Below are 12928 nucleotides of genomic sequence, written 5' to 3' on the forward strand. Positions count from 1 at the left end.
ATCAGTTTGCATCTCTTTGTGTTAGTATTTAGATTGTTCTGTCATTATTAAAGGACAGCTATTGATCCCCTTGTTGTGTCCTCCAGCTGGTCCAGTCTCTGGGCGTGGCGATCTACCGCGCTCTGGACTGGGGGCTGGATGACAGCGAGGAGCGGGAGCTCGGCCCCCAGCTGGAGCGCCTCATCGAACGCATGGCCGGCGGGGTTCAGGGCGGAGAGGGCGTCTGCGCCGGCGGCAACAGCGCCACAGATGAAGGGTACAGTGGCCAGGAGGAGGAGGAGGAGCAGGAGGAGCAGGAGGGAGCCACGAGGCCCGTGTGCACGTTCCGCCAGGTGATGGCGCTGTGTGCGTCTCGGCTGGCTGACCCCAGCTTGGCTCCGGAGCACTACCAGGCCGTCTGCAGGGCTCTGCTTGTAGAGACCCTGGAGCTGCAGACCTTCCTCATCAAGATCCGAGACGCTAAGGAGGTACGTCAGGGTGCCAGGTCCATGTCCGGGTCACGCCGGTGTACTTATGGATCTGGAATAAATACGGGAAGATAGACTCATGACCTACTTTCATCAGCCTCCACCTCGCTGTGTGTGCACTCAGTTTGAAATGCTTCCTGTCCGAGACCCCCTCGGCTTCCTTCTAGTGCTCCACTTCAAATCTAGACTCCTTGTTAGGCCTGTCACAACAAATCATTTTCTTGGTAAATATATCGTCCCAAAAATATTTGCAATATACAATGCCAGTGATATAAATGTAATAGCATGATAATGTAAGTGCACCCTTTCACAGAGCAATGAAAAATGATCGAGGTCCACATATCGTACGATGACTAGATATTGTAAAAATGATCATCATCAATGGTCATCATGTCCACATATTATTACAACTTATTTATAGTGTTGACCATTGCTTCATCAGTATTATTAATATTGGTCACATAACAGGTTCCCTGAGTTTCTATGAAAGTCATTCTGTTTACATTTCTCTTCATGTTTTCTACTGGAACTCGTAGTCCTCCTCCTCCACATTGCTCGGTTTATTACCAACAGAGACAATCAGACCTTATTGGTTAAACAAAAAGAATACAACTGCCATTTAACCATAATATACATTTCTGATGAATATCTATCAATTGTTGTGAGGTAGGACCTCATGCTCAAGTTAAAAGTAGTTACGGCTGAGTTTATAACCTAAAGAGGTCGGCTTGTTGCATCTTTCTCAGGGTCGTGACCCCGTGGTGTGTTCCAAGATTTCAGAAGAAAAAAAACTTTAAATAAAAAAAACACTAACATTTAAAAAAGTCTTTCTTTTTCTTGTTTTAAAAGCAAAAACTATCAAACTATGCAGTCTTTCTGCTTTTTGAAAGCCGACATACCGTAACTGGAAAACAACTGTATTCTGACACGTTGTTTTGTGGACTGGATGAAATGATTGGGCAACACAGGGAGCCATATATGTGCACTTGGCTTTCCATTATAATGACACTTTTTTTCATTTAGTTTTTACATCCAAATAAAGTCTTCCGGTGAGAGAGTGAAGTTAAGCCACTATGTGCAGAATTCGATATCGCTCTGACTTTGGTGCCCCCTAGTGGTACCATCATCACAACCGAGGGACACGGGTTTAAAGCGGTACATAGACACACTCCTCCCATTAACATACAATCCTGCATTTAATTTCACGTTGTTTTGGCATTTTGGGGCAGAAAGTTCTAAAGTGTTTGAAATGTGGCGGTAGCTTGTGAATTAAAAGTGTCTGTTGCTGCTTTTATGTTGCACAGATGCTGAAGAAGATCACAACACAGGAAACTGATGACAGGTCCACAGCGGAGCTGGACGCCCTGAAACACACAGACTGGGTGAGATGAGACGGGCGAGAGCGCCGTGTCACCGGGAGGACAATGCAACAGTGTTTTTGACACAAGAAGGCAGTGTTGTCACACATGCAGAGAGATATATATGTGTGTGTGTGTGTGTGTGTGTGTGTGTGTGTGTGTGTGTGCGTGCTGTTGCTTCCATCCCAGGCACGCCTGTGGGTGCAGCTGATGAAGGACCTCAGGCAGGGAGTGAAGCTGAAGAAGGTGCAGGAGCAGCCGTTCAACCTGCTGCCCACCGAGTTCAGCCTCACGCCCTTTGAGATGCTGATGCAGGACATCCGGACTCGCAAGTTCCAGCTCCGCAAAGTCATGGTGAGGGACGAGACTCTGTTTAAAATAATCAAGCCACGCATTAGTTAGGATATGGATATGAAAGCAGATGAGATGTCGGTTGACGAGCAAGAGCACAGTTGAACTGAGCAGAATTTAAGCCACTTAAATGTCAGTTGTAGGTTAGGCAACAGAGTAATGGAAGTGTCTGCACTGGACATTATACTTGTGAACACTAAATCGAAGCATTGCTGATCTTCTGGAGGAAATACCAGCTCCTTCTTCCCTCTCTGAAATCTGAAAGGAACGTTTTAATCATCATTAAATGGAGCATGAGGACGCTGAGGGCCGACAGCAGTGAGACTGTGTGAGACTGAGGCGCCCTATCCTCTTCTCAGGCCCCATATACAGTATAGGCTCGGTCACCTTGAGGCTGGTACAGAACACAAATGTTCATGAAAGCTTCTCGCAGCCTTCTTTCCTCGCAGCCCTCAGCTCTATACGGAGCGCTCATCCTCTTTCAGCTCTTAGTTTTGGCCTCACTTTGGTTGAGTCTGTTTTCAGCGTGAAAGCAAAACAAACTGCACACAAGCGGAACATGTTGCCCCGTTTAGCAGCTGCCAAAGGAGTTATTTTAAAAGTGAATTTCTGTAAATTGGTAAACATCTTATCGGCGTTCAGGCGATGATATTCCAATGTTGTGTTTGGAGCTTGTTTGCCTTGCTGCATGACCACTGCACTGACTTACAGACAGCTGGTGTTTTTGTTGTGTTGCTCAGGTGGACGGTGACATTCCCACCACAGTGAAGAGGAATGCCCATGAAAAGATCCTGGATTTCATCAGATCCAGACCTCCACTTAAACCAGTGAGTGGGTGTCGCCTTTTTAACATGGAAGTTCCCCACAGCAATGTGAAGGAGAGTATGCGGTGAAAGCCCTGAATGTGTGCGTCGTACAGGAGCCGTAAAGAATGCAGCAGTGTTGTAAGTAGATGTGCCCGTTAATGTCGCTTCATGAGGTTTATGAGGTTTATGTGTTTATTCTGCCGCGCCGCTAACAGCCGTGTTCGTCCGGTCCATTTTCTAAACGTACTCTCTCTTTGGAATCTCTCTTTTAACTGATGCACAAACGTCCACCTGGATTCAGGAGGAACGGGGCCCACGGTGCAACATGACGGTACAACTGTGACAGCGCGTTAGAAAGGCAACCAAATATGAACGAATAGCTTTTACCTAATGCTGTAATGGATATATTACTGATTTTAAAAGCCGTTTTTATGTCAGAAGTGTTCGTCGCTGATATCAGTGCTTACTGTTTGCTTCATTACATTCTAGTGAACCCCCCTTTTACAATCAATAAGTAGTACGACATGTTTTTCTTTGTTTCATCGGGGGTTCGGTTCTCTAATCATTAAATCGTGGCAAACCTTGGGACCTCCGTTCATCTATTCATGTGCGTACATGTCTGTATGTATTCTCCTCTCTAGATTCCTCAGACGTGTAGGTGCTCTAATTGTTTCTCCTCTCCGTTAGGCTTCGGAGCGCAGCCTCCCCCCCCCTCCCCTGCAGCAGCAGTCCCTCCATGAAAAGGTCCTAGCGGGGATCAAGCAGGAGAGGAAGCTCAGGCCGGTGGTCCTGCCCAGCTCCAGACGTAAGGGGACGACCCGGCACCCACCAGAACAGGGTCTGCCATTGACCAACAACAACCTGTGTTTTCCTGCTAGTTAAAGGGCGCATTAGGCCCCTCCTCCCCCGGTTAAACAGCTTAACTGTGTAGTTGCTCTTATGCAGTTAAGATGTTGTTGTTAATGGGACCGAGGAGAATGGGAGCCCAACACATTCCTGTCCCAACATCAGTTCAGCACGATGATTAAACTCTTATTCCGTCAACAGAATATGAAACTTATCAATGTAAGACAGTTCTTATATATATATATATATATATATATATATATATATATATATATATATATATATATATATATATATATTGGACGCTTTGAAGTCAGCAGTCGAATGCTACTTTGTTTTGCACGTCATTTTGTTTAATGCTGGTATTTCTGCACAGATGTAGATGGAGATCAGGCTACACTGAGATTATTAGTTCGATTGAGTGTGACGGACTGTTGAGGGATGCAAAGGTTCCATTCAGTTCCTTTATGATGCCTTCAGGCTCTGCTCAGTGAAAATGAGTATTGTACGAAGGTCAATTATAACTTTTATCACGATGTGTTCAAATGTCATCCGGTGAAAGTGTTGGTGAGAAACTTAAATAAATCCAGAAGTTTGAAAGGGATGATTTCACAACAACAGAAATTGATATTAGAGATGATATTCTGAGTTGTTTACACTATACATCATTAACACTAATTACAAGATTAGTTTGAATCTGACAAAATCATTATCATTTGAACTGTGTGTTCAAACAAAACATTCTAGATTAATAAAGCAAAGTAAAAGGGGAACATTTAGGATGTTTTATAGTTTACTGACTTCAGAGCGTTGAAATGATTTTTGGGATGGTGGCAAAGAATAAATAGTCTGGAGCCTTGTAGACTAACTGCTATCACAAAGGGATCTGGATCTGCTAATATGGATCATCAATGATCGGCAAACATGATCAGTATCTAAAATATCTAAAATATTCCTTTTTTTTCTTTCTTTTGTTCCGATCCGTGAATCTGAAACTCCTTGGTAGATTTATTTATTGTTTCAATTCATATTTGTTGGCGTTTAGCCATTTACCCAGCTAGTAAAGGGATTTGGTTTGATGTGATTATTAAGAGACAAAATACAACCTGAATTTACTACTTCTCGAGTGCAGTTTGAGGCGTTTAGCTGAAGGGCGTCTGTGGTGCTCTGCAGGTCTGAGAGCAGACGGACACAAAAGTACTTCACACCTCTCATCGGCTGTCAGCATCTGTATCTGGAGAGAAGCGTCACGTGGTATTGATCCGGGGCTGCGGCTGCTCTGGATATCACGCTGCGTTCACAGAAAGTTATTCCTGTGACGCTCTCGCTGTGCTATCCATAAATATATGTTAAGTTACTGCTAAATAATGAATTTGGGGCTGCAACTCCAGTCTGTACATTGTGTAGTGTAGCCTGTGAGGGTCACACTCCAGGTAGCTACTGTAGTGTGTACCAGGAGCATTGTGTCCATTCACGTGGAGGCGGTATTGCTTTTCAGAAATATTGACCAGCTATTTCCAGATGAAGGTCAGTGTAATCCAGAGTGCTGAAGAACACACACTGCTTTGTTTGGATGGGATCACCGTGGAACCTCTGTGAATGAATTGTTAGCAATATGATAATATTATAATTGACCTAATGGTTAGAGTAACGGCCCCTTCATTTGAGTCACTCCTTAACATCTCTTTTGTAGTTTCTGGTGGTAAAAAACAGTAGTATGACATAGTGAAGTGCTATCAACTTTTATTATCATTTATTATTTGGTTTGGAACTGATCATCAGTCCTAGTGTTTCTCCAAACTGAAACCACAGTTCCCATAAAACTAACTTACTGGGATCCCGAAGTTGAAACCTCATTAAACGTCATTGTTATTTATTTGACAATAACAACGTATCCGCCCTCTGATCTCACCGTATCTGACTCCCCCTCCCGCAGCTTTTGGCTCTCTGCCCTGCCTGGCTCAGACTTGTCCATGCGACGTCAAATCCACGTCATGCATGGACCTGTCCGTGTCGGAGCCCCGGCCAACCCGCCCCCGCATCCTGCTGAAGGCCCCGACTCTGGCCGAGATGGAGGAGATGAACATCTCCGAGGTGAGCTGCCACACTGACACCGTTGCTTTGTTTCCAGCCTCAGTGGGTTCAGATGCCGCTGTGCAGGATGGCCCAGTGTGGAACATGAGATGAATCCTTTGTCTTTTGCACAAAGTCTCAACAACTTGGGAAATTGTTTCAGGTTTTTTTTTCGACTATCAAAACTTTATACTTCAGCATCTTCCGAAATACCTTCACCGGCCCAAAAGGAACCAACCAAAAGCAGATTGGAGTTTTGTTATGCAAATATTTCCTGGAGGAGCAGCTTCTAAGTTACTAGCTTGCAGTCGTCTTCTTTTCCCCTTTGCTGGTGCATTGCAGTATATCTTGGCATGATGCCGTCACCGGTGGTAGGATCTTGTATCGCGTCATCTGTGTGTCATGGATGGATTACTGAACCCTCCCGTACAAAATGTCCCTCAAATAGACACGTATAAACCAGGAAATGACCACAAAGAAACATTACAAAGAAACTAAATGGAACTACAAAGACACAAAGCAACCACAAAGAGACACAAAACAACTGCAAAGAGGCACAGGATAACTTCAAAGTGACACAAAACGAAACAACAAGAAAAAGAGTCACTAGGATATTCTGTGTGTCTTACTCATACAGGAGAGGTCTCTGACCCCTCATTTCCTTTTGCCCTCTTCCTCTCCTCCCTCCACCCTTCCCCTCACCTCACAGGAGGAGGAGTCCCCAGACAGCGGGGAGCTGAGGAGGACGGAGAGCTCGCCGACCCCTCTGAAGAGGGACCGCTCCTTCTCGGAGCACGACCTGGCCCTGCTGCGCTCCGAGGTGCCCCCCTCGCTGGGCGTGGTGGTCCGGCTGAGGGGGGAGAGGCCTCGGTCCAGGACGCTGACCGGTGCCGGTCCGCCTCCTTATCACAGAGGTCAGTGTGTGATTCATACTTCAGTTCTGTCTATGTGCAGATGAATATGTAAGCAAAATGCCCTCTTATGCACAGGCACAAGATCACAGCTGCTCATGAAATGTCTTTCATATCTTTAGATATTAGAGAGAAGTATAAATGAGGAGTATCAGCAGAGCTGATAATGGAGTCTAATTGCTTCATACGTTCATTAGACATCATTAGTGGAACCCTTTAAAAAAGACTATTGTGAGCCTCTACAGAGCCTCCAATATCAGTCCATTTGAGAGATTATTAAAAGTCTGGATCTCCGAAGAGTTATGAAGATTTTTCTTCTTTTTTTTTTTACGTTGGGAATAATTGTATTCAGTTTTTAACAATTGAGACTCATCAGTTGGTTTTCAAGGGGGCCTCATTAATGACCAATGAGTGAATCACCCTTATCGCCACTGAGTTATGGCCATTTAAAACTCATGTTGCCATAGCAACACCTGTGGGCAACTTGCCACTAAATTATCGTTGGAGTGGACGAGCTGTGTGCATGTCATCTGAATTACAGGACTAAATTGACTTTCCAACTTCCACTTGGACCCAAGGACAAACCTAAGGTCAAAGGTCACTGTGACCTCTTGAAACTATTTTTGTTGGCCATTACTCAAGAAATGATGTGCTAATTATGACTATTTCATAGATATTTGTCTACAGAAAGCAAAAGTACAACATGGATACATTATTATTATTATTATAGAACAGGTGATGGTCATCAAGCAGATGCGTCAAATCCACCGTCAGTAATAACAATACTAATAATAACTTTATTCATGCAGCACTTTTAAAAACAGAGTTTACAGAAAGCTCAACAGAGCAAGACGGACTAAGGTAAGAAAAGCCTGACAAAACGGTAGAATAGTCGAAACGTAATAACAATAAAAAGAAATTCAGAAATAAAATAAGGACAATAATTTAGTCAAATAATATGATAAAATAAAGCAGTAAAGCGACGACGTCCCATAAAATCCAGTCTGTAAAAATGGGTTTTAAGAAGTGATTTTAAAGAGATTAGTGATTCTGTAGTTTGGAAATGTCTATCATAAACCAATGAGACCGATGCAGTTGATGTTCTGGATAATGTCATTGAAAATGAATTTCCAAATGAGGGGTGTGGTTAAAACAAGTTATAAATACAAATACAAAAGAAAGTCCTCTTACTTCCAAAAGGTTGTAAATGCACATGAATGAACACATGGTGTCGCTGTTGCTATGAAAACCGCATCACGGCCAAACTCTCCACCAAAAGCCTTCCAGTCTCACCTGTACTGGGACATTTGAAAATAACCCAGTATGTCCAGTCCAAATGTCTCATGCAAATACACAGTCTGTTATCTGCAGCCAGGGCTCGGCCCAATGCTGAACAACAAGTTGTTGTTGTTGTTGTTGTTGTTGTTGTTTTAAGATAGCGACACAGCTGTTGATTCTTAAGCAGGCTCGTCTGTGAGGAGACATGGTGATGAGCTAATGGCTCGTACGTATCTGTGTATCACTCCATAAATCAGAAAATACTGTCAATAGGCATAAAGTTGTACAAATCAGACTGAATGAACACATATTACATACCTCTGTAAAAACCTTTCAAATATAGAAGAGCCTACAGGTTGTTTTTTATTACAGGGTAAAACTAATAGATATCAAGTTGTCTTATATGCATATAAGGCATTATCTAATGGTAACTTTTGTTGAATTTAGGAGAAATCTACAGTAAAAAAAAAAAAAAAGTAAAACAAACACCTCAATGTGTATTTTGGATGTTTTCTTTCCACGAGTCTGAAAGAAGCCAAATCGACCAAAATCTCAAAATGAATCAAAGCGATGTTTTGCAGTGTCTCTTCGTGGCCCTCCCACAGAAGGAGACACTGTGCCAGTTATACTGAAGCAGCGTCTGTGGAGATTGTGATTCATGAATTACATGCAAACAACCCATCAAACCCACAAACGGTTAAACTGAGTGCTCTTACATCATCGATACAGCGGCTGCCGGCCAGTTTCCAGCTCCTCTGCCTCGAGGCCTGGAAGGAAAGAAGCCGTGCATAGAAGGTCATGATGACACCCAACAACTACTGTGATTGTTAACGTTCCGTTAGTAATATCTATTCAATTAAAGGTTGAGGGCTTTCAACCTCGAATCAAATGATTCTCATGTTGTGGAAACATGCTGCCCCACTGCTTCCAATCTATCCTCCGATATACTAACCTCATTAAATGGCCGTTACCTCCCTGAAATAAGAGCTGAATTTCACGTCCGGAGCAGCGGTCCTACTGTCCTAGTTCACGGAGGATTACATCTGCCATGAAGCTAATCAAATCTAAAGATGTGCTGATGAAGTCTCACTGAGAGAAGGAGGGTAAAGCTAATGGGTTTGAAATGTGTGCAGCACGTAAGCCACAGAGAGGATGTTCTCTGTGCGATGGCCATGATTCATTAGCAGCCCGGCCGTCCATATCCAGAGGCTCGAGTCCATTCTCAGTCTGCAAGCCGATCCAGCCAGCTGCATGCCACACATGGGCGGATTATGAGACAATAGGCCCCTGGGCACACGCATTAAAAAGGCCCGCCACCTCTGCTCCATGGGCGCAAGACACACAGACTTTGAGTTGAGTCTCATGTTGTCGTTTTGAGTCTCTTTGTAGTTGTTTTGAGTCTCTTTGTAGTCGTTTTGAGTCCCTTTGTAGTTGTTTTGAGTCTCTTTGTAGTCGTTTTGAGTCCCTTTGTAGTTGTTTTGGTCTTTTTGTAATTGTTGTCTGTATGTTTTGCCCCTTTTTGTTGTCATTTTGGTATCTGTGTCTCTTGGTGGTCAGTTTGAGTCCCTTTGAAGCTTTTTTGCATCTTTGTCAGGATTTTGGTCTTTTTTGTTGTTGTTCTGTGTTCAGTAACCCATCCACAACCCTGAGACAATAATGTAGACTGATGGTTAAGAGTCATGTACTGCAGGATACATTCTGTGACTGTGAGGATGTTATCGGCAGCTGATCCAAATTAGACGTCCTGATGATGTTTACCGGCCTGTTAACTTTCCATTAGAGCCAAATTGACACCTTCCATTTGCGGGATCGAAGAGGCACCTCGTTTCAGCTGTTTTTTAACCCCCTCCCACCGTCGGCCAACTGAGCCTCCTCTGAGCTCCTCTTTTAAGGGCAGCCGCTGAGCAGACCTCTCACTGGGATCTAAGTTACAGACGTAGCAGCATGGGCCGAATCACTCCGCTGAATAAAACATGACGGCAGGAGAGTCAATCGTCAAGCACTCTGAAGGCCAGAGATCTGAGACGGAGCTGAAAGAAAGAGGCCGATGTGTAATTCATGGACTTGTTAGGCTCCATTAGATTCAGTTCCCCTGTTAAAGGGTCGCTTTGTTGTGCTTTTCAACCAGGACCCTAATGACTAATGGCCACAACAATTGTTGCAAATTGGTCCAGTGTTGAAGGAGAAGGCGGCTGTCGTCGCTCGGGGCAACTCCTCCTCCTCCTCCTCCTCCTCCTCCTCCTCCTCCTCATCTTCAATGTACTACGGCCACTAAATAGTTTTTGGTCACCGTTGTTATTTTGAAGTATCTGATCACATGAGCCGCTCTGTTTGTCTCTTGTTGCATCCACATTGTCTAAATCAGCTCAACCTTTTATAATTATTTTAGATAACACAAAGCGACACTTAATGTCTTCCAACACAACGAACTCTAACGACACCTGCACTCTTCTTGTTCCGGCTACGAGTCACATGACACGATAACGAACCAGACAGGCCAATGAAAAGGTTTTATTTCTCTGTGGGGTCCTTCCCATAATGTTGTCAGACACTTATAGTATCAAATACATGTGCGCGGCCATTGAGTTCAAAGACCTCATCCACAATGTCAAAACCACCGGATTTCTGAACCAGACTTCTCAGTGAGCGAGACTTTCCATAATGTTGTCAGATACTTATAATAACTAGCTGAGCCTGTCGGTGGCAAAACTACATTGACAGTGTGGGGTTGCCTCGAGTGATTACATTGTTTTAGCGGCTGTCGTCTGCAGCCTTCTCCTTCAATACTAGACCAATGTCATCAATGGTTGTCCCCATTAGTAAGTTGAAAAATATGAAAGTTAACCTGTGAACTCATCATTTCCCTTTTCATCCATCTCCTCGCCCCAGCCTCCTACCCGCTTCATGGCTGGGTGCCGCCCTCTCCGGCCCGCCTGTCTCTGAGTTCGGTGGACGAGTCCACAGAGGGATCAGAGACTCGGTCGTGCTCCAGGGCTGCAGATGAGCACCAGTGGATGGTGAGTTAGAATCCCAGTGGGTCCTCTGCTTCACGGGAAGTCCCAGTGGTCCCACTGGTAATGACAATGCACTGCAAACTCATTGTCTTAAAGCAAGTGAAATCATTATTTCATCCAGTTCCCATTATTTCCTGGAAATGAGCGTCGGTATCTTTTCAGGAGACAGAATATGATAGAATGATGCACTAGATTGCAGAATTATGATGACACAACAAGTCGATATTCAAAATAAACAAGTTGATATTCTCTCCTTTTTATCTCGGCACAAGGTCCATTTAGAAGATTTCGGTCATATTCTATATATGATCTTCATGAGCAGGTGGAAGTCTGCCCAGTCATGGAAGTGTAAATGCTCAAATCTCCTCAAAGGAATTCTTCACCTGAACTTGAATGAATTCTACCAACCTACCGCTCACTATAGTCAACTACGACTGATGGGCCCCTCTCCTCTTCAGGAGGAGTTCAGCCACCCCGTGGAGAGCCTCGCCTTGACGGTGGATGAGGTCATCAACGTGCGCAGAGTGCTGGTCAAAGCGGAGATGGAGAAGTTTCTTCAGAACAAAGAGCTCTACAATAACCTGAGGAGAGGCAAGGTACCGGACTGGAGCTTCCCTCATTGCTGTTTCTCACTCTGCTGTGTTTGCACTAAAAGTGTGTGTGTGTGTGTGTGTGTGGTGTGTGTGTGTGTGTGTGTGTGTGTGTGTGTGTGTGTGTGTGTGTGTGTGTGTGTGTGTGGTGTGTGTGGTGTGTGTGGTGTGTGTGGTGTGTGTGGTGTGTGTGGTGTGTGTGGTGTGTGTGGTGTGTGTGGTGTGTGTGGTGTGTGTGGTGTGTGTGGTGTGTGTGGTGTGTGGTGTGTGTGTTGTGTGTGTTGTGTGTGGTGTGTGTGGTGTGTGTGGTGTGTGTGGTGTGTGTGGTGTGTGTGGTGTGTGTGGTGTGTGTGGTGTGTGTGTGTGTGTGTGTGTGTGTGTAGGTCTGCTGCTGCTGCAGGGTGAAGTTCCCTCTCTTTTCATGGCCGTCTACCTGCTTGCTGTGTAAAAGGTCAGAAGACTTTCCTCTTTAATCCACTTTTATCTGTGCTGCTTGAATCTTGATCTTTGATGCTAAGAATGAATTTGATGCATGTTTTACTAATTTCATGAACTGCCCATTAATATATTTTCTGTAAATAAGATGAAGGTCTACATGCGGCCCAAAACCCTCGTCACTGCCAGGATTATGTATTTGTTGCCCTAATATTGAACAGTGTTTCTACGCTTAACGTTCAGTATTAAAATGTGCAGTAAACGTTCAAGTTACTGGGTTTGAGTTTAAAAAGATCAACTTTGATTGATTTGTATCTGCTGCTTGAGGCAGACATCACTCTTCAGCATTGTAGCCAACATGAAGCGGTGATATTCATTTAGTGTGAGACCCGTTGAATTCATCTGTGTACAGTTTGAATTCATTATTTTCTATTCATGTTCATGATTATAGTCTTAGAAATGAACTAAAGCAATACAAACTGCTCGGAGCTTCTCCAGAAACCTCCTACAAATGGTCCGAGGCAGACGGAGAAGCTCTACCTCATTACTGGACCAAATCCAGTGATGATACAATCTAGTAGGAATCTTACATTCAGCAATACAGGTGTATGGATTCATTTTTGTTTTCTTTTACAGATCTGTCTGCGGCTCCTGCAGTGCAAAGGTAACTTGTAGTGTTTAATGATGGCCCCCTCAACAGGGCTCAACACCTGATGCCTGGTTGGCAACCCGGCATCAGCCTTTGGTTGCCATTTTTAATCATTATATGTTAAGTCGAGACGATACTACGCAGTTATAC

General features: G+C 44.1%; 1 protein-coding gene across 1 annotated transcript in view; it reads left to right on the forward strand.

Annotated features, from left to right (window-relative positions):
* Nucleotides 1-12928, forward strand: part of spire2 (spire-type actin nucleation factor 2) — a 94708-nt gene that overhangs the window by 76577 nt on the left and 5203 nt on the right. The window contains exons 2-12 of the mRNA XM_034535216.1: nt 87-467; nt 1772-1849; nt 2015-2179; nt 2917-3003; nt 3670-3787; nt 5765-5922; nt 6611-6815; nt 10980-11107; nt 11563-11700; nt 12078-12145; nt 12766-12793. Of these exons, the coding sequence (XP_034391107.1) occupies nt 87-467; nt 1772-1849; nt 2015-2179; nt 2917-3003; nt 3670-3787; nt 5765-5922; nt 6611-6815; nt 10980-11107; nt 11563-11700; nt 12078-12145; nt 12766-12793 (1554 nt within the window). The remainder of the gene's footprint in view (nt 1-86; nt 468-1771; nt 1850-2014; nt 2180-2916; nt 3004-3669; nt 3788-5764; nt 5923-6610; nt 6816-10979; nt 11108-11562; nt 11701-12077; nt 12146-12765; nt 12794-12928) is intronic.

The sequence above is a fragment of the Cyclopterus lumpus genome, chromosome 6, assembly GCF_009769545.1.
Source record: "Cyclopterus lumpus isolate fCycLum1 chromosome 6, fCycLum1.pri, whole genome shotgun sequence".
NCBI lineage: Eukaryota > Metazoa > Chordata > Actinopteri > Perciformes > Cyclopteridae > Cyclopterus > Cyclopterus lumpus.